A 25426-nucleotide genomic window follows, 5' to 3' on the forward strand; every position below is an offset into this window, starting at 1 on the left:
TTCTAATTTATTTAGAGATTAAAATTTTTTTTGGTCACATTGTAGAATGACAATTTTAGAGTGCCAATAATAGCACCCAAAATATTACCGAAAAAAATTTGTATAAGGAGTACAATACATTTTTGTTAACTACATTGAAATGTTTGGGAATTGAAGAGAAAATCAAGAAGAAACAATGAACAGAAGGATGAACACAGAGATCTTAGAGAGAGAAATATGATTTGGATTGACTGAAAGAATGAAGATTACACACTTTGTTTTTATACTAGTAAGCCTAACAACTCTAACCAAATACTAACAAATTTGCTAACTATATTTCTAACTATATCGCTGACTTGTACCCTTAATACTCCCCCTCAATCTCAACTGGAGAAACCCAGTTTGAGATTGGAAGGACATATCTGCAATCACTGCTATGAAACCATAAAACAAAACATAGAGTTGAACCATCTGCAATATTGCAATCCCTCTTCATCCACCTCAGATTCATTCCATGTCATAATATCTTCATTTATATCACCTTGTTCCATATCAAAACCATTCCCATCTGAGTTATTGAGCAAGTGATCTTACTGTTGTAAACACCTTCCAACTTGATTATGCTGCACATAAATACTAGTGACTGAAAGTTGCTGAGATAATTGCAGAGCTAAATTGCTATCTTGAATATGGGAAGCAAAGCTGAGAATCATGACTGGAAGTTCTGCTCACTGATAACACTTGTTGCTTCCATTCCCATTCAGTTGAAGCTAAAGCCGAGAATTGATTACACTCTGAAGGTTGTTGGTGGAAGCTTAACAACCCTCCCTGGAATTTCAGATATGATTGATGATCTATTGTCATACACATGCTCCAGTGGCCACACTACATTGTTGTTCCAAATGGTGGTGTGCCTGTTGATACAAGTTAAGTTGTTGTCTACATTCGTCCACTGTTCAAGGTTAAGACCAAGGTTATTGATAACAATCTGAATCCTGTTTGGGACCAAACATTCGAGTTAATTGCAAAAGACACTGATGTCTACACCTTTGTAACTACTGCAAACCAAATTACACCCGTTGCATATTGTTTGGGCCCGAAATAATATTGTTGGGCCGAGTATAGGATTGTGCTCGGCCCAAAGCTGTGTCAAATACTAGGGGCTGCCTGATTGATTCTGGGCCATTTAGCAGGGTTGGTCGAGTCCTATCATAAGAAGGAGTAGTCCAGATAAACAAAGAGGGTCGAGGAAGTCCTGGTGCAACTAGGATTCTCGGTCAGCGATGAATAAAGCCTCGAAGGGGGCTGAGTTCAAAGTCCTAATGGGAGTAGGGTTGTTCGAAGCAAAGTTGGAACGGGGCAAGGACTCCCAATCCAGATAGGGGTTTAATTCGGTCTCAAGGAGTAGGTGCTATAAATACAAGAAATCATGCAACAAAGAAGGACCTTCAATTCAACATACAATTGCCCTGCGCAAAACCTCTCAAATACCTTGAGATTTTTCCTTTTCTTTTTCCGCCAACATACCTTCATTTTGGATAAACAACACTGTGGAGGCAACCGGCGAACACCTTCAGTTTGGATAAACAGCACTGTTGTCGTAGAATCAGCCGACCGAGAAGCATCTTCAGTTTGGATAAACAGCACTGCGTCGAGGCCGACTGGTTATCTATCCAAGTCTCGGCCGAGAAGGGTTTTCGAATCCTTATTAGCAGGGGTCATCTTATCAGCCGTCTCGACGAAATAAGGTGTTACGAGTTACGGCATTCGGCGTATCGGACGCCGAGTGATTTTATGATTGAATATTCATAAGTGAGTTTCAGAGTTTGGCATTCTGACGGCCGAACCACGTTCACCATCAAGACATACATCACCTTTGAATATTTGTGTCCGTATAGTCTAGTGTCGATTCGACGTGCTTATACTCTTACGAATATAATCACGGTGACCGAATCAAACACCGACGACTTGTGAACTTCGCAGAACTAGCAGCCTTGTCTTCAGGCTCTAGAACCCAAAGACTGAGAGTGTTCCTTCCTCGGTCGCAGTCGCAAGATAAAGAAGTCATCAACGCGCTCAACGCAACATCAACAAATTTTACTCCTCGGCCGAGCTCGGCCGACGAGTTGGCACGCCCCACATTCAACCGAAGGACTTAGTTAGCTTATTAGTTATTCGGTCTGCGCGCCGCGTAGGCTTTGTAATTTTTAGGGTCAACATTTGGCACGCTCGGTGGGACCATTGTGCTAGACCTTTGGAGTTCATAACCATTGAGACACGGTCCGTAAAAAAGAAAACAATCATGGGAAAGTCAACAGCTGACTTACCAGTGCAAAGCCTTGGGTAGGATTTGCATCCGGCGAAAAATCCGATCATTGTTGCGCCGCCCGAGGCTACAAGTGCGACACGCCGAGAGAATGAAATCTGTCTCGGCGGACAACCTCACAACTCAAAAGTCCCTAACCAAACAACAGGCATGTTCGTTGAAGGAATATTGGAAGATTGCGACGAAGATGGTGGGAAGGGTTTTGATCCACCAACTAGGTCGTTTCTTTGGAGACGACTCGATGAACAATATCGACAGGTCGAGTAGTCGATTGGTCAAAAGATGAATGATTTACTAGACGCAATACAAAGCAACAGCAACACACAGACTAGGATGCTTGAACTATTGGTTAGTAAAGCCTTTGAAGATGGCCAGGTCATCCAACCTCGGCAGCCTTCTTTTACAAATGTTCCAGTACAAGCCGAGAAAGGGTTCGTCCGGCTACAACCAATCAACTTAGAGAAAAGAGGCGGACCAGGCAATAGATCTGACGGACCAAGCCAGGGAGAAGAAGCAGCATCTGTCAACGTGACCGAGGTCCAAAGAATGATTGACTCGGCCCTAAAGAAGGGACCGAAGTTTCCAAAATTCATCCATCCATACCCGGCTTATGTAGAGAGGTTCGAATACCCATGAGGCTTTAAGATCCCCGATTTCAGTCTGTTCGTCGAAGAATCGTCCTTATCCTCGTTAAAACATGTGGCTTGGTTCGCGGCACAGTGTGGAGACGTCAATAGTGACTTCCATAAACTATGGCTGTTTAACTTTTCACTGACAGGCTCAGCTTTCGCTTGGTACATTAATCTCCCACCGAACTCCGTACAGAGTTGGGAGGAATTGGTCGAGAAATTTCATGAACAATTCTATTGGCCGGGGATGGAAATGTCCGTCTCATCGTTGGCTAGGATGGCTCAAGCGTCCGACGAATCTCCAATGGAATACTTAACAAGGTTTAAGTCAACCAGGAATTGGTGCCGAGTACCTCTCCCTGAAGTTGAATTCGTCAGGATCGCCCTAAACGGTTTGGACGTGGAATACAAAAAGAAGTTTCTGGGGGCAAATATTCGAGATATGTACGAACTTGCTCAACACGTTGAGCAGTATGATTATTTGCTCCGAGAAGAGAAGATGTCGAAGTCACCATCTCGGGGAACGTTGTATAAGAATCTCACGGTTAGCTATGCATTGGCCGAAAGCGAGGACACCCAGTATGCCAGTGTGGACGCGGCCGAGATAGTAATAGATAAATCTTATGTCTACAAGGCATTAGCTTAAGTTAGATCCAAAGACACCAAGACCCGCTCGGCCGCCGAAGAGATGAGTAAAACATTGAAAGTGTACACTTTCGATATCACTAAGGCCGATGCAATTTTCGATCAATTATTGGTAGCAAAAATCATCAAACTTCGGCCTGGACACAACATCCCTATGGCCAAAGAATTGAAGGGCAAAATATATTGCAAATATCATAATTCTAATAAGCATGCCACCAATAATTGTGTTGTATTCCAAGACACGATTCAAAGTTGGATCGAGAAAGGAAAGCTAAAATTCCCAGAGAAACAGATAGCGGTCGACGTCAATCCCTTCCCCTTAACAACAATTGGTATGGTGGATACTCATCTCCCTAAAAACAAAGGAAAAGGGATGGTCGAATACGTCCCGGTGCAGCATGTCCGTAAGCAGAATGGTCAACCAAGACTGAAGATTGATTTGTTTTCAAATGCACCACCTACGGAGCGCTCAGGGCCGACCATCGATGAGCCTATGACGGGGTCGAGTTCCGAGGAAAATCATGAATCAATGGTTTTATGCGACCATTGTAAAACACCAGTCGAACCTAGAAAGAGGACATTTTCGGCACCAACTTCAGGCCCACCGTCCACGACCTTTACAAAATCGTCAAAGGAACTTAGTAGTGGTCCACGACGCCACGTGTTTGAGAGACTCGACCCACAGGTACGAACAAAAGACCAAGCCCCGATCAGGCGGCGTCTTGACTTTGACGTACCTTTCTATAACGAGGATTATTACTCGCGCAATACCAGCAGTTCGGGCTCGTCAGTCGATCGAAAAACTTTCAAACCGCCCTGGACACCAGATCAACGCTGGTACAGTTACAATTCTTCGATTGATCCATATACGGCGTTGTCTAAATCTCAAAAACGTCGTCGCCAGCGGATAGATTGCATGGCTTGGCGATAAGAAGCGCATGCCAACCCTGCCACCCGGTGGCAGCCAAAAGAGGCCGTGGGAAGCATTGATGATCGGCCAACCCCGACTATCATGACCGAATTATTTGAAGGGAAAAGGGTAGCGGCTCGTGACTTTGAGACCACCATTGAAGAGTTCGAGAAATACATCAAGCTCCTTCTCCGGCCTGGGGAGACGAGAGCTCGTCTCGAACATTTTAGACTAGAGGTCGAAAGGAAACTTTCTCTGTTACCACCGCTAGAACCGTTCATCAAAATACGACGCAATCTACACCCTCCATTCCTCGGTGAATCCTTAGAGTACATACGGGAGTTTCATAAGAAATATTCCGCCAATGACTTGTACGGACTACCCAATGCGTGTCAGGAAGCCCTCGATCTAGCACTAACTTGCTCTGATGCTGAGCAAATTATCCAGAAAACCTCCGATCCAGCAATGAAAGCTAGATTCCAACATATACAGGAAGCTCGGGCCTTCGGCTTTAAGGTCGATCCCTACACGGATATCGACACCGCCGAATTACCCTTTTCACTCGAAAACCTTCAGCATTTGCGATATCATTTTGAAGTTTTCTCGGCTGTATCTCTCTTCGGCCTTACGGTCGATGAGGAAAAAAGGGTGGCGCGTTTAGATGCGTATCTGGACACAAGGAATGCCCGCATCGCCTACGAAGAACGAGCCTGTAAAGTACAGGAATGAAATAAGTCTTCGGCAGTAAACATGGTCGAGAAAGATAGCCAGAATAAGATAGACTCGGTCAATACGCCTCAGGAGCCGGTTTGTGCCGAGGCACTCAAAAGTCCGATTAAGGATGCTCCAACGACTGATACTATGATTACTTCTGTGGAAGACGACGACCACGACCCGATGGGTCCCTCGGTCCTCGAACATATGGAGATCAGTATGGTCCACGTCCTACCGGCTGAGTTCCAAACAAGTACCCATCAGTCAAATTTCTTGGATGGGGACGTAGTTGCTGAAGAAGCAACACAAGTGTATTTTGTCGCAAACGACGACAATGAGGAAGCCCGAAACGACGACAACCTTAAGGCAGCTTTGGCCAAACTATTCCCCCGTTCCCCCTCGGTTAATCTCCAAAATCTAAAGCCGTTATACGTCACGGCTCATATTGAAGGATTTCCTATTTCTAAAGTGTTTGTCGACTGCAGAGCCACAGTCAACATTATGCCGATGTCCTTCATGAAGATCTTATGCCGTTCTGATGACGAGCTTATCCCGTCAGGAATAACAATGAGCAGCTTCATCGGCGACAAGTCTTAGACCAAAGGAGTGCTCCCGTTAGAAGTCAGCGTTGCCGATCGTCACCACATGACGGCATTCTTTATAATTGACTCCAAGACCGACTATAATGCATTACTCAGCCGCGATTGGATCCACCAAACTAGTTGCATTCCTTCATCATTATACCAAGTTCTCATCTTTTGGGACGACAAATCGGTCGTAGTACACCCAACTGATAATCAGCCATTTGAAACCAACATGATTCAGGCTCGCTATTATGACGATCACGTTGGCTATATCACCCTCCAGGGTTTTAACGAGGATGGACGGCCGACGAGAATTTTGGTACAAAAAGCTATCGAGGCAGGTGCCGAGACTGTCCAACAGGATTCGGCGAGACTCGGCTTGGCAGATTTAATTACCGATGCCAATGATTGACACCACCAAACAAGAAAGGTGTCAGGCCGCGGTTTCGTCGACAATGGAATGTCTGCTGGCCCATTGGTACGCCATTGCCAAGCAGCCCCATTCCGGCATAAACTTAATCAAATTTTTGGCCGAAGCAGATAACGGCCCTGTTCTATCTTTTGACAAAGTTCAGGCCGCACCGGCCGAACTCGAAGACAAACGGCCCCAGGTTAAGGACCCATTGGAAGAAATCAATGTTGGCACAGCCAATGATCCTCGACCATTGTTTATCAGCGCGTTACTACCACCTTCTATGAAGGTCGAGCTTTGTAAATTGGTTCATGAGTTTAGAGATTGTTTCGCATGGAAGTATCATGAGATGCCAAGCTTTAACCGAAACCTTGTAGAACATGAGTTACGCATCAAGGACGAGTGTAAGCCTTTTCGACAACCCCCACGCCGGTTCTCGACCGAAGTACAACTTGGCATCAAGGACGAATTAGTTCGGCTTCTAAAAGCCGGGTTTATTAGGACCGTTCGGTACGTCGAATGGTTGGCCAATATCGTCCCAATGTTAAAGAAAAGTGGAGCCCTCCGCATTTGCATCGATTTTCGAAATCTAAATCTGGCCACTCCCAAGGATGAATACACAATGCCAATCTCAGACTTGCTAATTGATGCTGCAGCCAATCATGAATTGCTATCTTTCATGGACGGCCATGCCGGTTACAACCAGATCTTTATCGCTGAAGTCGACGTCCACAAGACTGCCTTCCGCTGCCCAAGGGCACTCGGTACGTACGAATAGGTAGTCATGCCATTCGACCTCAAGAACGCCGGCGCCATATACCAACGAGCCATGAATACGATATTCCACGACTTAATCGGTACAATCGTAGAAGTTTATATCGATGATGTGGTGGTAAAATCAAAACGCCGCCAAATGCACCTGGATGATCTGCGGCAAGCATTCCTTCGCATGCGCAAGAATAATCTCAAAATAAACCCGGCCAGGTGTGCTTTTGGTGTATCGATCGGTAATTTCTTGGGGTTTTTGGTGCACCATCGCAGCATTGAAGTCGACGAAAATAAAGCTCGCGCAATCATTAGCGCTCCACCCCCGACAACAAAGAAGCAGGTCCAGTCATTGCTCGGGAAGATAAATTTTCTCCGCCGTTTCATCGCCAATTTGGCTGGCAAGATAAAGGCTTTCTCTACGCTCCTCAAACCTAAGGATTCCGACAAGTTTGAATGGCGCGAAGAACATCAAACGGCATTTACGGGAATCAAGGTGTCCCTTTCCACACCACCCGTACTACTTGCACCTCGTCCCAGCAAACCTCTTAAACTGTACATTTCAGCAGTAGCTGAATCCATTGGTTGTCTCCTCACGCAAGATAACAATGTGAGGCGTGAACAAGCTATCTTTTATCTCAGCCGTAATCTGAATTCGCCGGAGCTCAATTATTCACCCATCGAAAAACTGTGCTTAGCTTTGTTTTTCGCCGCATCAAAACTTCAGCACTACATGCTCCCATATGTTACGCAAGTCATTGCCCAAACAAATGTGGTTCGTTACATGCTCACTCGGCCTATCGTCAAAGGCCGAATTGGGAAATGGACGCTTGCGTAATCCGAGTTCAGTCTTCAGTACATCCCCCAAAAGGCTGTCAAAGGCCAAGCTCTTGCCAATTTTTTGGCCCAACACCCTTCTCCTTATGGTTTTGGGGGTAGCGACGTCGAAATTGGCTTAGTCACAACACGCGATAACCATTGGACTATGCATTTCGATGGTTCCAGTACTTCGACCTCGACTGGTGTTGGTATTGCCATTCAGTCACCCTGACAATACCGCTGGTATTTTTCTCTCAAGTTGGATTTCAGCTGCACAAATAATCAGGCCGAGTATGAAGCTCTTATCATCGGCCTCTACGTTTTACATGATTTACGAGCATCCCGCGTTCTCGTCCTCGGTGATTCTGAACTTGTGATTAACCAACTCAACGACGTGTTCCGTTGCATGAGTTGTACTTTGGCGCCCTATCATATGGTCGCCACCTATTTGGCCGAGTCGTTTGAACGGATCACATTTGAGCATATTTCGCGTATTCAGAACACGGACGCAGCGAACTCCCCCAAATCGCCTCCGGAGCACAACTCACGGGGGGTAAGCTAAGCCGGGTAACACCCACAGTTCTGTGATCATACCCAGCCTTGGTCAATCAGCAAACTCTCCAGTGCAATCACGTAATACGCACAAGGGTGATGTCGCTACCATCGTTACTAGAACGGGGAAACCCCGTACAAGTATGTGTCGTCGAGGTATAACCAGACGATTGGAGAAAAATGATGTTACGATACCTCGATAACCCCGATGGGAAACACGACCGGAGAACGAAGGTCCTCGCCACGAATTACGTGTCATACCAAAATGAATTATACCGAAAGGGCGAGGACGGGTTACTACTATTGTGCCTTGGCCCACAAGAAGCTGCCCAAGCGATGGCCGAGGTACATGAAGGAATTTGTGGGGCTCACCAATCAGGATGAAAAATGCGCTGGTTGCTTCGACGACACGGTTACTTTTGGCTAAGTATATTAAAAGATTGCATTGAATATGCACGGAGATGCATACCGTGCCAGATTCATGGACCCGTGCAGAGAGCCCCGACCGAATTACTCCACTCGGTTACTAAACCATGGTCGTTCAGGGGATGGGCAATTGACGTAATTGGCAAAATCACGCCATCGTCGGGGGCGACAAAACATGCGTGGATAATAGTAGCAACCAACTACTTCACTAAGTGGGTCAAGGCAAAGTCATACGCCAAATTAACAGCCAAGGAAGTTTGCAATTTCGTAGAGGAAAATATTGTGACCAGATTTGGTGTGCCATAAACGATCATAATCGACAATGGCACAATCTTCACGGCCGATAGGTTTAGGGAATACACGGCAAGCCTGAATATCCGACTTGAGCAGTTTACGCCGTACTACCCACAGGCAAACAGGCAAGCCGAAGCAAGTAATAAAGTATTAATCGGCATTCTCGAGAAAACGGTAAGAGAGAGGCCTGGGATGTGGCATTTAAAGTTAAACGAAGCATTATGGGTATACAGGACTTCACCCCGATCGGCCACCAGAACAACCCCTTACGCGTTAACTTACAGACACGACGCTATGTTGCCAGTCGAGCTAAGTATAAACTCATTACGAGTGATCGAGCAGAGTAGTTTGTTTAGTGCCGAATATTGTCAAGCCATGCGACAAGAATTAGAAGAAAGTTGGATCGACGCGAGTAACTTATTAATAGCACAGAAGAAAATCGTCGAGCGAGCTTATAATCAACGCGTTAGACAAAAAACGTTCGGCGAAGGAGAGTTGGTTTGGCAAACGGTGTTGCCTGTCGGGATTAAAGACTCCAGGTTCGGCAAATGGTCGCCGAAATGGGAAGGACCGTTCATCGTTCACAAAGTTCTCGGCAAGGGGGCATATCATCTCAGAGATCGGACTGGTTTAATTTACAAATTACCGATTAATGGAAAATTTTTAAAAAAGTACTACCCGGTCACATGGGAAATGCAAGAATAGACTGTTCCATTAACAAGCCCATAAAAATGAGCATACAAGTACATATGATCGACCTATTTACTGCTAAAACACCCTTAAGGTGAGGAGGGAATGAGAGTTTCGAGAACAACCTTTAATTCTAACCACCTCATTTCGCCCATGGTAACCTCGGCCTACCGATTCCTCTTATCCATCTTCAGCTGCTCAACATGCCGCACACTAGCTGCATATTCAGTCAGGCAGGACTTACCGCCCGACTCGAAGTCTCTCGCCAGCTTAGAAGCAACTGTCGACCTACGATTCTGAAGTTCCAAAATTTGACAGTCAAGGTCGCCCAGCGCATCTTTTATCGCTTTCAGCATATCGACCCGTGGACGCAAAGCTTCTTGAGCGACCATCGCGGCTTTCAGGTCATCTTCGGCCCGGAGAGCTCTCTCGAAAACGTTGAAATACTCCCGAGTGCGTTCCAGAGCGGAAGAAGCTCGAGTGATGGTTTCGGTGCTTAATTGACCATCAACCGCAAGATCGTTCAAATATGCTCCTACCGAGTCGAGGCCTTGGCGCTCAAGGATTTGCGACACCGATAGAGACATCAATTCCTACAGCTTGGTGAGGGCATTTGGTTTGGCCGTGGATGCGAAAGTTCTTGTTGCAGGCGTAGAAGAGCCTGCCGCCCCCGAGGTCGTCACAATCAAGGCGTCGAGCTCGACCTCCTATGAAGGCTGTACAGGAAAATAAAACGTCAGTAAAAGGAAAGATGGGAAATGCATAACAAAGGGAATGTGTCTTTAGATGGAGTGCATGACAAAGGGAGTGTTTTTAGACCTGCCAGGAGGAGACCTCGGCCATGCCTTCTGGTTCATTGCTCAAACCTAGAGAACTTAATGGTCGAGCCCAGTGCCTAAGACAGCTTCTCAATTCACGCGGCCAATGGAAGTTATCTACATTTGATGGCCACGATGGTGGCCAGGAAATATAGACAACGCATGTCGACGCATAAAATTGTCGGTGAAATGAACATTCGGGCACCTGACATTTAATATTTCTTTTAAGTACAGGTGCGTCATGATAAAATCAACAAAAAAAAAAAGTAAGACTTACAAAGGCCGAGGACATTTCTTGTGGAGGAATGTTGAGGTCTTCATCCTGCAGATGAAGCGGTGTCTCGGCCATCGCTTCAGGCTCGGCCAGGGGTCTCTTCCCACGATCGGCCAGAGGAGGAGCCCGTTGGACGGCTGCCTTGGCCTGAGGGGAAGGATTGGTAGGGGGAGAATTGGCTGGTCGAGGGCGATGCTCCAGCGGGATCTCGTTACTCTCGGTCTCATCGTCCTGAGGAAACTTTTATTACAACTAGAAAATTGAATAAACAAAGGTTAGCAGTGGAATCATACCTCTTCCAGAATGACCGTCGGTCGCTGGACGGGGGATGCCTCGACGGGCGCAGCCGTTACCCTCAAGGTAGGCGCAATGGCCGGCTCTGAGGCTGCAGCTGGTACAGCGGCCGGATCGGCTATAACCCCAGTCTTGGGGACGGCCGGAGGAAAAGGGTCCGTCGAAGCCGGGGCAGCCGGGATGGAAGGAGAAACGGCAGGAGCAGTCGCTCCTGTGGTATCGCTGGGAACAACATGAATCTCTCGATCCCCTTTCTTCGCCAACTTCTTGACGCGTTTGGAAGGGCGAGGAGCGTCATCCCCCGTCTCGGCGTCTCGGTGGGGGCACTTGGTCGACGGCGTTCGCCCGGTAATAATGGTCTTCTTCGTGGGACCAATTGTTTCTTGGCCGCTGCCGCGGCGACCACCTCCGCCCTTCTCAACACACGACCACCTAAGATAACGAAATAATCAGTAACAGGGGGCAAGTAATTGAAGTACAACAGACGAAAGGACAATGTACCTTGGGTTGTTTCCTTGGATTGGGCCGCAAAAGCTTGTCTGGGTCGGTCGCCGAAGATTCTGCTCACTACGTCTTCGGCCGAGACGCCGAAGAAGTCACGGGTGTACTCGTCCCATCAATCCCCAAAGGTGTCGGTACCCAGAGATTCAGGAACGGTCGGTCGAAGCTGAAATTTTTTACACTTGTCCTGAAATGCGTCATCGACTTAAGAGGGAGCGAGAAGCGAGCAGGGGTACGGGGCAACCTTGGAGGTAGCCGAGCTGCCGGGCGACGAAATGGGGATGATAGACCTCCTTACTAGCTCGGCAGGCATCGCAACCAAGGGAAGGTCGCAGGTCAATACGAATGACCCCCAATGCTGGCGAAGATCAGCATCTTCGGTCTTGGCCCACGCTGCCGTCGGAAGCCTGATCGAGGCGGGGTATTCCTGACGCCGGCACACCAGGAACTCATCGTCAAAGAGGACGTTTAGGCCGAAGAAGTGTTTGAGGAGTTTGTCAGCCCGGTGAGAAGACGCTAGTCGAGAAGCCAGTTGGAGACCAAGCGCTGCGGTACGCTGGAAAGCGGGGACTTCGAGCTGAAGTGTGGAGAAGTAAACCTGCAGCCAAAGTTGGAATACCTAGAAGGTCCGTTCTGGTGCGGGTTGATTTTGTTAATGGTCGTCTAGGCCAAACAACGGAAGAGATTGGCAAGGATGACTGGGCTGAGCGCCAAGGAGTGGCCGCTAGCCAGGGCCTGAGCCACCGGCATATTCTCGACCAAACATTTGTTTGACCTGGTCATTTTCGAAGCGTAGCATTTTGATGACACTCCGGTCGATGAAGTCCTTGCATTTATTGCACTCGTCGGAAAGCTTGGAGATGAAGGAGGCCATTGGTAAGGAATAAAGTAGTGCATAGGTTAAAAAAGGGATTTCGAAAAGATGAGCTTGAGGGTGCGTAGTTTGAGCAAGCAGGAATGACGAAAGGAAGATTTCAAAATCTCTGAAAGCGTGGGATACAAATGATAGAAATTTGGGTATTTATAGGCGTTTCAAAAGGAAGATCAAACGTTTGGTATTCGAAAGCACTAGAGTTTGAATTGGAGGGAAATTTAACCGGGAAATGGCCCCAATCATTTCGGATATTTTGGGAACCTGCAAGGATAGGATCAAGGTTTTCAAGGATCCGGGATGCACGATTGCGTGCGGCGGCGGTTTTAATGCATTAATGAGGAAGAGACGCTTTGGTGGGTACACGTTTTCGAGGGCCATGATTGAAAGTTGTTAGGATTGGCAGAGAGTCGACATGTGGCTGTACGTCGGGAGTAACGAGGATAGTGCAATCATATCCCATAAATGTGCATAGTAATGGTTATCAAGAACAGTGAAGTCTAAAGAGCAAAAGATGGTTCCGCTTCTTCAAGGTCGAAATCCGACCAAAGGTTGACAGTCGGTGACCTCAGAAGAGAGGGGGCAATGTTTGGGCCCGAAATAATATTGTTGGGCCGAGTATAGGGTTGTGCTCGGCCCAAAGCTGTGTCAAATACTATTGGCTGCCTGATTGATTCCGGGCCATTTAGCAGGGTTGGTCGAGTCCTATCATAAGAAGGAGTAGTCCAGATAAACAAAGAGGGTCGAGGAAGTCCTAGTGCAACTAGGATTCTCGGCCAGCGATGAATAAAGCCTCGAAGGGGGGTGAGTTCAAAGTCCTAATGGGAGTAGGGTTGTTCGAAGTAAAGTTGGAACGAGGCAAGGACTCCTAATCCAGATAGGGGTTTAATTCGGTCTCAAGGAGTGGGTGTTATAAATACAAGAAATCATGCAACAAAGAAGGACCTTCAATTCAACATACAATTGCTCTGCGCAAAACCTCTCAAATACCTTGAGATTTTTCCCTTTCTTTTTCCGTCAACATACCTTCAGTTTGGATAAACAGCACTGTGGAGGCAACCGACGAACACCTTTAGTTTGGGTAAGCAGCACTGTTGCCGTAGAATCAGCCGACCGAGGAGCACCTTCAGTTTGGATAAACAGCACTGCGTCGAGGCCGACTGGTTATCTATCCAAGTCTCGGCCGACAAGGGTTTTCGAATCCTTATTGGCAGGGGTCATCTTATCAGCCATCTCGGCCAAGTAAGGTGTTACGAGTTACGGCATTCAGCGTATCGGACGCCGAGTGATTTTATGATTGGATATTCACAAGTGAGTTTTAGAGTTCGGCATTCTGACGGTTGAACCACGTTCACCATCAAGACATACATCACCTTTGAATATTTATGTCCATATAGTCTGGTGTCGATTCGACGTGCTTGTACTCTTACGAATATAATCACGGTGACCGAATCAGACACCGACGACTTGTGAACTTCGCAGAACTAGCAGCCTCGTCTTCAGGCTCTAGAACCCAAAGACTGAAAGTGTTCCTTTCTCGGTCGCAGTCGCAAGATAAAGAAGTGAGCAACGCGCTCAACGCAACATCAACAAATTTTACTCCTCGGCCGACGAGTTGGCACGCCCCGCATTCAACCGAAGGACTTAGTTAGCCTATTAGTTATTCGGCCTGCGCACCGCGTAGGCTTTGTAATTTTTAAGGTCAACACATATACAATCTTCCTATCCAAAAAATCCAATATTCTTCTGCCTCTCGCAGGAGCTTCAATCAAAGAACAACCTCTTATAAAGTTGTAACACACCCTCATGTCGGTTGTCACAATTTCTTGCGGAATTACCCTTCGTGGGATTTACCGTCAACAATCTCATTCAACTTGGCTTCGGCCTTTAATATTGACAAAAAACAGAAAATTAACAAACTATAGTGTGGCATCGGCCTTAACTATAGCACCACGGGATCGCCCGTTGTGGATTTTACCAAAAAACAACTTCTTTGAACAATGACATCGGCCTTCACAATTTCAACAACATAAAATCAACATCTATGTAGGATTACCCTTCGTGGGATTTACTGTTAACAACTTATTCTACCATTCGTGGGTTTTACCTATTCACATCACGGAATTACCCTTTGTGGGATTTATCGTTAACAACTTCTTCAAACACTTCATCGTATAACCGGACTTAAAGTAGATACATGCTAACAACTGAGCTGGTTAGACTCGACATTATAGGCTGTGATAAGGAAATATACTGCACAAACTCCTCAATAAGCACTTGAACAATCTTCTCAGACATTACACTTCTCATTTTGGCACAAACCATAATCTAAACAACCATAAACTTGTACATGCTAGAATGCAAGAATTCACACTCATTTCTGCAAATATATCAAGAGTTGCAAAATATCAGTGAAGCAGAGAGACAAGAATTGGACATTATACAGATTGCACAATATATGATTATGAAAAACTCAACAAATCAAATGGAGGCCATCATAAACACTGATCTTGACACAATGAACAATCTTGAACACAAATGTCACAAACAATTAGAAGAACCAAGAAAAGATTCACAAGAAAGAAGACTTTGAGCTCTTTAATACTCAACATATCAACTGAATGACTTCATACCCACAACAACAAACTAATTGATTCACATAATACTAAAAGAATCATAGTAAGAAATTCAGAAGAAGTGGCTGAAAAACTTAACCTTCACATGAAAATTTTGAGCTAGGCATTTCGGCAAACACTTGGACCACACAAAAGTCTCAGTGACTCGGTCGATCGATGATTTTTCATAGAGTTCGCAGCCATGGCTCTTCCAACTTTTCTCGGCCTTCCAGAGTCCAGCAAACCCGCAGCGGGCGAACCCTTCGTCGACCTGATGGTCTCGAGTTTCAACAACATATCGATGAAAAGAAGCCCCCCGATAGGCCTGACGGAGAACAACTTGCCATATATCTCTCCACCGACAACCCCTGCCTCGATCTCTTTTTTTCCACGCGGTGCCAACCAACACAGATTCAGTTGCGGTTTCACGGTTGCGGAATCCGATTCGGGGATAAGAGAGAAGAATGAAGGAAATTGAATCCCAGGTGAGCAGTAGATTTTGTTTCTTAAGCGAACCCTTCTTATAGATCTTTCTTTTCCCCGGCTCCACATTCTCAGCGGCGCTTTCACTCGACTGCGAATCGAGTTCTATTAAGGCGGTGACAAGAGGAAGCACAAAGTTCTCGTTAGAGGAAGCGAGCAAAGAAGGATCCCCAATCGCCATATCTTTAAAGCTTTGCCTATTGAACTTGAGTGTTATCAATCAACTCAGGAACATAACGATCATACTTTCCTTCAACGGAATCGGACACTTGCCCAGAAGCTGATGCTTTTCCTTTCCCGGAATTCAACATTTTCCTAGAAAATTTTCTTTCTCAAAACTCGATCGACTAAAATATGAAAAACTTGATGAAACACTGAAAAATTCCCGAATTCAAGAATTGAAAATCAACCTAGAAGTTACAGGATGATTGCGGAAGCACAGAAGAACTTGACGGAATTTCTGAAGAAAATCTGAAGAGAAACTAAAACTAGAAGATGAAATCTAATAAAAAAAAAGAAAAAACGGAACCATCAAAATCCACGGCGTGAGCCTGATGGCTCTGATACCATGTTAACTACATTGAAATATTTGGGAATTGAAGAGAAAATCAAGAAGAAATGATGAACAGAAGGATGAACACAGAGATCTAGAGAGAGAGAGAGAGAGAGAGAGAGAGAGGGAGAGAGTTTAGAGAGAGCAATATGATTTGTATTGATTGAAAGAATGAAGATTACACACTTTGTTTTTATACTAGTAAGCCTAGAAACTCTAACCAAATACTAACAAATTTGCTAACTATATTTATAATTGTATTGCTGACTTGTACCCTTAATAATTTTTATATTACCAGAAAGAACTTGTATAAGGAGTACAATACATTTTTATATATATTTGTCGATAATAACACCAAAGTTTTTAGAGAAAAATCCTTCATTTTGGCGTCTCTTTCATAGTTAGGAGTAAGAAGTCAAGCGTGATATCTCTTATTCCATGTCCATCATATAACAAAAGTTAACAAAATTTTAGAAAATGCCTCTACAATAAGCATAAGTAACAATTACAATGACTTTCAAGCCATACATAGCCATTAAAATTAAGAAGGGTGGAAATATATTTCAAAACAAAGACGAAGAAAAATGGTATATTACATGCACAACCAAAAGGATTTCAAAACAAGTTGTAGTTGCTTCTACTTCAATTACACAAACCAAAAGCAAACATATATCAACTTCATTTTTGTTATTGCTTCGCAAATGAAATAAAACCCATTGTAAAATTACATCAAACTGGAACGGTTCTAGCAGAAGCTGCCTGCTGCTCTGGGGCCTCTTCTTCTTCTTCATTCTCACCTGTCAACTCCTCAAGTGATTTTCCCTTGGATTCCGGCACCAAGAGTGTAAAAACCATGCCGAAAAAGTTGACCACACCAAGCATAATTAGAGAATTCTTCACACCAATGCCAGGTGGGTAGCCTGCATCAGTCTTTGCAGGATTCTTGTCTTGTGCTGCATACAAAAACCCAAATGCCCCAACGATTGCTCCAGCCTTACCGGCTGCAGCTGATATTCCATGACATGTAGACCTCAAACGTGCAGGGAAAATCTCAGCGGGTACAACAAATGTGGTGGCATTGGGTCCGAAATTGGCAAAGAAAAAGGTCAACGAGTAAATCACAACGAACCCAACATTGTTGGCCTTTAGGGTCCAGTGGTGGTAAGGAATTGCCAAAGCAAACATGAACACAGTCATGAAGAAGAATCCCATCAGTTGGATTGCAAATCTGCCCATGTAATCAATGAATGCAACAGTGAACCAGTATCCAGGGACAGTGCTGCACATAGCTATTAGGGTTTGTGCTCTTGCAATTCTGTACACCTCATGGATTGCATTCATGCTCTCTGCTTTCGGGATCCACCCAATTGCGCTAAAGATGTCTTTCTGGAACAGATTTTGGCTGTAGAAGGCAATGTCTAGCAAGAACCAAGTAGACGTGGTGCCAAGCAAGTGAAGACCGTGGCGAGCTGCGAATTGCTTGGTGAACAAGCCAAAGCTATTGGACTTCTCTTCAGTAATCTTCTCTAGTTTCTCATCTTCAGCTTCAAGCTGAACTTGGAGAACCTTAGACATGTCTGTGGCAGCCTGCTTAGCATTTTTCGCTACAAGGGCTGTGTAACGAGCTGTCTCGGGCATTTTCATACGCCAGTAGTAAGTTAAAAGAGCAGGAAGGGCGCCAACCATTAGAATGATACGCCAGACAAAGTCGGCTTGTGGTGCAAGAGAAGCACGTCTGTCCACAGAGTATGCAGGAGCCTTGAAAGCGTGATCAAACGCGGATGACACAATCAAAGCCACAATCCCACCAGTCAAAATCCCAAATCCTTGCATGGCAAACACCGCGGCAATAAATGCCCCACGAGTCTTTTTATTGGCATACTCGGACATGATTGTGGCTGAGAGGGGATAGTCACCACCAATGCCAAACCCAAGCCAGAACCGGAAGAAACAAAGTGTGGAGATCACACTCTTTGGGTGATCCGAAAACGAAAGGCCTGACGCAACGGAGCATAAAACCATGAGAATAAGGGTTATACCATAGACCTTTTTTCGACCCATTTTGTCTCCGAGCCAACCAAAGAAGAGCTGACCGGCTAAGGTGCCACATAGAGCCACACCGTTAACAGCAGCAGCCACATTGGGAGGCAATGTGCCGGGTTTTGGGTGAGTTAGGTCGGTGTAGTATATACGACCGAGTAACTTGGTCACCAAGGAAATGCAGAAGAGATCGTAAGCATCAGTGAAAAATCCCATTCCAGCAATCACAATTGCTGTGAAGTGGTACAATTGAGTCTTGGCCACATCTAGTGCATTAAGCACTCCCAATTGCTCTCTAGCCATTGCTTGCTACAAAGCTTAGTAATTGTCACAACTTATAACAATGTTAATCTTCCTCTCCACTAGTTCACTGTAAATTAAGTTCATCTGCATAAGAAAAAGGAGTAATGATCAAATGAAGCAAGAAAATAGAAAGAAAATAAACTACAAGTGCTACTTAATTGAGCATATGATAAATAAAAAAACAATAATAAATCCCATCTTTATTGTCACAAATTAAAATCCACAAACTTTGTAGAAGCATATCAGTTAAAAGAAAAATTCGCTCATGACTATTTGAAATATTGGAGAAGAAACTTCTTTTTTGTTTTAGAAAATTGGATTTTAATCCTTTAATAAGATGAAGTTTAGATTAATACCTGGTACAAGATTCAAAATTGAGTTGAGTCCTTTGATTTTATTTAAATGCCAACATTTATATACCATGTCATTTTATTTATTTATTTGGTAATTTCAGGACTTTTCTTTTCCTAAGTTTGCACTAATTCATTAAAATATATTTCGGTACAAATATTTAGATACAGTAATTTATTATAATTATATTTCAGTACAAACATTTAAATACACTAATTTATTATAATATATTTCGATAATATTTAAGTACAGACATTTCAATATAAACAAATCAATTTAATATATTCGCTACTATAATTTCAGGACACTTATGCAAACATTTCTCTACACTTATGTGGTGACATGAAATGAAACACATTAAATAACAAAAATAGAATATAATTTTAATAAAAAGAAACTTCAAAGAATTAAAATCCATATGTAATCTAACACTTTTTTTTATTTTTTTTATTTCGATCTTTTTTATATTTAATGTTCAAAAGCCCCTTTGTTTTTCTAGTATTGAATCATATAGTCCGTGGAGTGGAGACAAAAGGAAGCGTACGATATTGAATTTTCAAATTCTTGTCATTTATTCAGTACAGGCCCGCATAAGTTAAATTAATGGGAATTTTATTCACTGCAGGCCTGCATCAATGAAATTGATGGATCAACGACTTGGCTAAAGCCTAACGCATGTACATGCTTGTGTTTAAAGCAATAATTTTGGGAGTTAACCGTGGTTGATAACTGACTTTCACACGCTAACAGTAAATTTGTTCTAAAACGTCGCTCTATAGGGATATTTTTGTTTTTCAAATTTTGTTTGAAAACGTCGCTCAAGGAATTCTTTAATAAGATGGATCTCCATTTTTCAAAAAAAAAAAAAAAAATGAAGACAACCTTTTAACCATTGAATTTGGCTTTAATAAAATTGTGTGGTTGAGATTGTGTAGCCTGATATTTAATCTCAATCACGCAATTTCATTAAGGCCAATCCAACAGTCAAGAAAAATGAGGATCCCTCTTGTTAAGGGCTCTCAATAGTGGCATCTCTCTTTTAAAACCAAAGTCTCAAGTCTCGTCTCCTATAGATGGCTGCAAATTACCAAAGATATAGCAAACTATATTTAAGTATCTCTCCCCCTAGCTTCTCAATTATGTAGTAAAAAAAAATCCCTCGTTCCAAGATGGTATCACTACATATATATAATACAATTAACCCATAGTAACTTTTTGTTTGTAGGAAATGAGTCTTTTGGTTTTGACATAGCAGAAATTATACGATAACGAGATCACGAACGGGCATCTTTGTAGCTTTGGAGCTCCAGAGATTTGAGAGAAACTCTCAAATTTCAATTGAATAATAGACAAATAAAATACAACCCTAAAGATGTTTCTACAGTCTTGGGAAAAAAACTAGAAGCAAAAGCAAATAAAACAGGAAAAAAAAACAAAAATACCAAAAACATCCTTTAAAAACTTAAATGCTCTTTTTAACCCTTCAAACCGTAATTAATATGTCAAAATTCATCTTATATCTTGGCAAAGCTATGAGTTCTGGAAAGATATCAGAAGTCCAAATTGGACACCGAAAACTCAAAAAACCCTATTCACGCAGCTATCCTGAATTTGTCATTCGAATCATCTCTTCCATTGGCCAAAGAAAAAAACCATCTCTTCCATTGCCCAACCGACATAATTATATTTATTTATTTATTTAGCTATGACAATTATTTATTCATAATTATATTTATTTATTTAGCTATGACGATTAAATATCTAAAATACTTTTTTTTTTCTCCTCAAAACACTTTTTTTGGTTGTTGAAATAATATATAATACAATTTTATATCTATGAAAAATATTTAATTAACATTTTCATTTACCTATAAAAGGGATGCAAAACAATTATACAAATGAAAATATTACTACTTACCAAAGATACCAAAACAATTATATTGTTATCACCATCCAATATAAATTATTCCTCCATATAAGGTAGAATAATACGGACAAAAAGAAAAAAAGTTGAAGAACTTAGCATGGAATTGACAATAAGCAATAAATTTATGTTTCTATCCATTTTTAAATTTAGGGACAGATTGAGAATGAAGCATCGGACTAATTTTAATAAAGTTGACTATTCTAATATTTACTAAAAAAAATATGACTTATATCAAGTTTTCTCTTATGTATCACAAGAAAACGGAAGGTTATGCTAGCGATATGGTAGTTTAAATCAAAAACGAAAGTTTTCTGGGTTTTTCTAAAATACTCCAGAAAATTTGGGCTAAAATCTTTTCTATGGAAGGAATTAAAGACAGAAAGGTGGAACAAAAGGTCTGCATCGGGATGACTTGCAAGTTGCTTTGATTGAAGAAAAGAAATATCAAATTATCTCATATGTGAATACTAAGATACTTAAACATTAACCTAAAAATACTAACATACCTAAACAAGTCAGATCAGAAAACACTACGTATTTTCTATTCCACATATGAATCTTAGCTATAAGTTTATGAAGTTAGTGGGACCCTGTACTCTGCGTGAAACTCTTACTGTTTATGATGAAATAGAAAATTATGAATCTACTTCATAAACTGAAATTTAGATTATTTATTTGAATACGCAAAACAAATTGAAATATAAGAACGGGGAAAGTTTCAAACTTTCAACGAAGAGCCCAATTGTGCGCAGAAAAAAGGTTTGACTCATGAACAAGTAAAAAAGTTCGTAAGATAAGAAAAGAAATAAAATTCAGCAGCACAAAGTTAGTAGACCCCTCAACTTCCAAAGGAAGATCAAGTGCTACCCTATTTGCATGGTAACAACCTTTACCTTTTAGAAAGGTAAAGTCTATCCCTACTTTAAGTAGCCCTATCAACAAGTTCCCAAATTAAGAAAACCAGTTCCAAAAAAATGAAAGTTTTTTCTTATCTACAGACACACACACACACACATATTTCGTAGGTTCAAAGAAAAACTGAGTTTGCAGGGACTAATTACCTGCTGCTTGTTGAACTTGACATTTTGAGGAGGGAGATGAGGATGTGTTGTTGGCTGATGGCGTGGATGTCAAAGAAGAAAGTAGCTGACATTTAAAGGGTTACTGATCCTTCAACGGCAAGAATCAGTTCTAGCATCTATTAGAATATTCCTGCCTTGAACTTCAACCTTGCCTGCGCGAAAGTCAACTCTTGAACATAGTCTCTCTCTCTCTCTCTCCAAATTCCTTCAATTTATTAACGATTAAATTCTCTCTCCGATTAACTCACAGTTTCTTCTTGGCATTTCCTCGATCGACTATTTAAGATACATTGAAGAAACAAAAATAGAGTAAACATGGTTGTGGTCAAAGCAAAAAAGTCATTGGAGCACCAGTCACGTTGTAATTTTGATCAAGAGATGCAGAAAAATAAATTCCAATTCATAATATTAATAAATTCCATCATCATCAACATCTTAATTGTTATGCTCTGTTAGTTTAATTTTCTATCGCGGATTTGATGTTATATATATATTTTTTAATGCTATTTTGGAAGTTGGAAGTCATGGTCTAATATTCATCAATCATGTGAAAGAAAATGGATAACACGCGAAGGACGTTGTATGCCGCTAAAGTAGCAGTGATGCAAGCAAAATGTTCATCAATCGTTTTTTGCCTTTCGTACACTATTTTTTATTTCTGCAATCAGAGAATAAATTAAATTAAAACAACAAAAATTATATTTTTTTTTTTACAAACTATAGCATCGGTGCATTAATTTGTTAGTTGTTGTGAGGGTGGGAGAGGGGATGAAATCCACATTATGGTGCATAGATATAATTATTTTTCATCATTGTGGTAAAATGTCATCTACAAAACAACAAAATAATTAAACATAGATGTCTAAAAGAAAATAAGTAAATTAATTAAAAAAAAAAAGAAGAGTTTTTATCATTTTTCTCGTCTAAATTGCTTTTTACACTTCAAGAGTTCCACTTGCATTTTTGAGTTTTGTGTTTGCCTTTACGAGTGCAACATGAAGTGACTTCTGTTGTGAATTTTAAACCGTGCCGGCATACTATGGTAAGACACATCACCTGACCAGCTCGGTTGGTTGCTACAATTTTGCACTATCAACCCCATATGTTTGGAGCGGTAAAATTAAAAGATCAAGATGATTTTCAGCCTGCGTTCCTGGTTTTGGACTAGTTGGTTGACAGACCAGAAAGAAAGATGTGAGTCTCGGCTCAGTAATGTATTGCATGGCCGAATCCTATGTGAAGTAGAATTGCTTAGAGATCAAGATTGGTTTCTGGCGTGGCTGAGTCTTAGTCGAAGTAAGACTATTTGAGGATCAGAGTTGGGATTTTTGGAAAGATTGGGGACGATCAATAGATTAATTTATGGATAAAGTATGACTTGATCACATAATAAGTCTAGGTTCAAAATCCTAATTTGAGTCGATGTAGGCGGGACTCGGTGGTAATTGAGTTTCGGTGGGAGAATGATTTGTAAGGATATTAAGGATAATTCCAAGTATGTCAAGATTATATTTTGAGAATACTATCAAACTCCATAACTTGAACATCAAGTAATCTGTTCCTATAAATGCAAGAGTTTGGCAAAGTGAGAAGTACCCTCTTCTTCTTGTATCTTTTGTATTTCAATTTCAATTTATTGTTTACTATGACGGGTAAGGTTTATATCTCTGACAAAGTGTTACTTTTTTTTTTTTTTTTAAACTTTATAAAACTCTGTTGTACCGTCAAGTTTTTTTTGGGGGCATTTAGATTTGGGTTCATAAAATCAACATGTTATTAGGTTAAGTCCAGTATATTATCTTTTCTCCACTTTTATTACCTTTACAGGCATTTAATATTTAAAAATATTAGAGATAAATTAAAATGTTCTAATTTCAAGCATATTCTAATTCCAATCAATCCACTTAATATCTTCTAACAAAAAAAAAATTAATATACAAACACAAATCCATCTACAGAACATACGACCCTAAGTCAAGTAACAAATATATGAATGCATATTTCACCTATAAGAGAGATATGAAACCTAACTAAAAGGAACACAAATATAATATACTTACAAGCAAGACATATTAATTTGTGATTTTCAAGTTGATTATAAAAATGAATATGTCATATGGGTAAATAAATACAATAAATATGTAATATATGTTGATTATAAAAATTAAATAAATAATCTATAAATGGAGTTTGGAGTAGGAAGAAGAATAAGAAATAATAAATAAATAAAAAGTGTTGTAAGCATAATTTACTGAACAATTATGGAGGCCATAGAGAGAGAGGTGCGGCAATAGTAGAGAGAAAAGAGAGATGTGTAATTGTGAGGTGTGTTCTATTTCACCCCATTGTGCCTTTATTTATAGTAGTAGGGAAGGTTAATTCCTTACTCTTTTAGGATTACAACTCTTAATAGGTAATCAACTCCTAATAGGAATATAAAGAGATATTCCTAGATCTACTAGGATTTACACAATCACATTCCTAATCTAATAGGACCACAACACTTCCCCTTGAGTGTGTATAAAATACTCAAGTAAATGGCGCATTAGGTCTTTAGTGATGAAGTAAAGTTGATGAAGTCGTCAGCACAATGAGCAAATGCGAGTCTCAAATCAATGGAAGAATGCATAAAAAGGTAAAACTCACAAAACATCGCTATGGTAAAACCTAAGGTGGGGGAAAAACCCATAGTCTAAGGAGAAAAGTGAGAAGTTGCATTAAGTCAAAACTATACGTCTTTTGGACACAAGTAGAAGAGCTCACAAGGGTATGATCAACCTAGGATGAGTGCCTCGTTAAAATCTAGTTAGGTAGCAAAAACTCGGTGGGAAAAATGCTTCTAATCATAGGGAAAAAGAGTACATTAAGATCAAGTGAGTATACTTCTAGATACTCCCCCTGAGTTTGACAGAACTTCCAAATGAGAACGAAAAGCATTGCATATGATAGTTAGGCATAGCAATTCCTCGAACAAGCTTCTGGAAGGTTGACTTCAGAAGTGATGTCGTGTAAAGGTCGGCAAGGTTATCTGGGATCGGCTTACATGACTTCAATCTTCTGATGCTTTGTTGATGTAGATGTAGACGCAATATGTCTTGGCATTGACTTCGTTAGTGTATCATGTCTTGGTCAGGTGGATACATACGGCATAATCTTCATGGATCGTCGTTGGGACTCAACGATGGATGAAAACACAACAAGTACTTCAAATATGCTCAACAAGAACTCCTAACCATGTCTCACTTGTGGCGTAGTGAAGTAAGGTGAGTCTTGGAATGATTCGAATATTTCACAACTAATGTCATATCGTGGACCTCAAAGATATTGCGATATCCCTAACGGTAAAGACATAACCATTCGGGGATTTGCCTTGTGCAGGTTTGATAAGTTACCAACATCAGCATAACAAACAAGGCAAGCATCATTCTGAGGATAAAGGGGGTTGGATCCGTTGGAGATGCGTTGGGCTACATCCTTACCAAGATCAATAGCGAAGGAGATGTCATGTCTTAATACAATGAGCTTAGTATAACGAAGCGCAAAGCTGAACTTAGATATGAAATTTCGGA

General features: G+C 41.9%; 1 protein-coding gene across 1 annotated transcript; it reads right to left on the reverse strand.

The window, feature by feature from the left end:
- Nucleotides 1-16731: 16731 nt before the first annotated feature.
- Nucleotides 16732-22039, reverse strand: LOC137737618 (probable inorganic phosphate transporter 1-3). Its single transcript, XM_068477153.1, has 2 exons — nucleotides 21837-22039; nucleotides 16732-18581 (listed from the first exon to the last, which is right to left on the reverse strand). The coding sequence occupies exon 2, from the start codon at nucleotides 18495-18497 to the stop codon at nucleotides 16884-16886; it is 1614 nt and encodes a 537-aa protein (XP_068333254.1). The 5' UTR covers nucleotides 18498-18581; nucleotides 21837-22039; the 3' UTR covers nucleotides 16732-16883.
- Between the last annotated feature and the right edge of the window lie 3387 nt (nucleotides 22040-25426).

Source organism: Pyrus communis, chromosome 6 (genome assembly GCF_963583255.1).
Source record: "Pyrus communis chromosome 6, drPyrComm1.1, whole genome shotgun sequence".
Lineage (NCBI taxonomy): Eukaryota > Viridiplantae > Streptophyta > Magnoliopsida > Rosales > Rosaceae > Pyrus > Pyrus communis.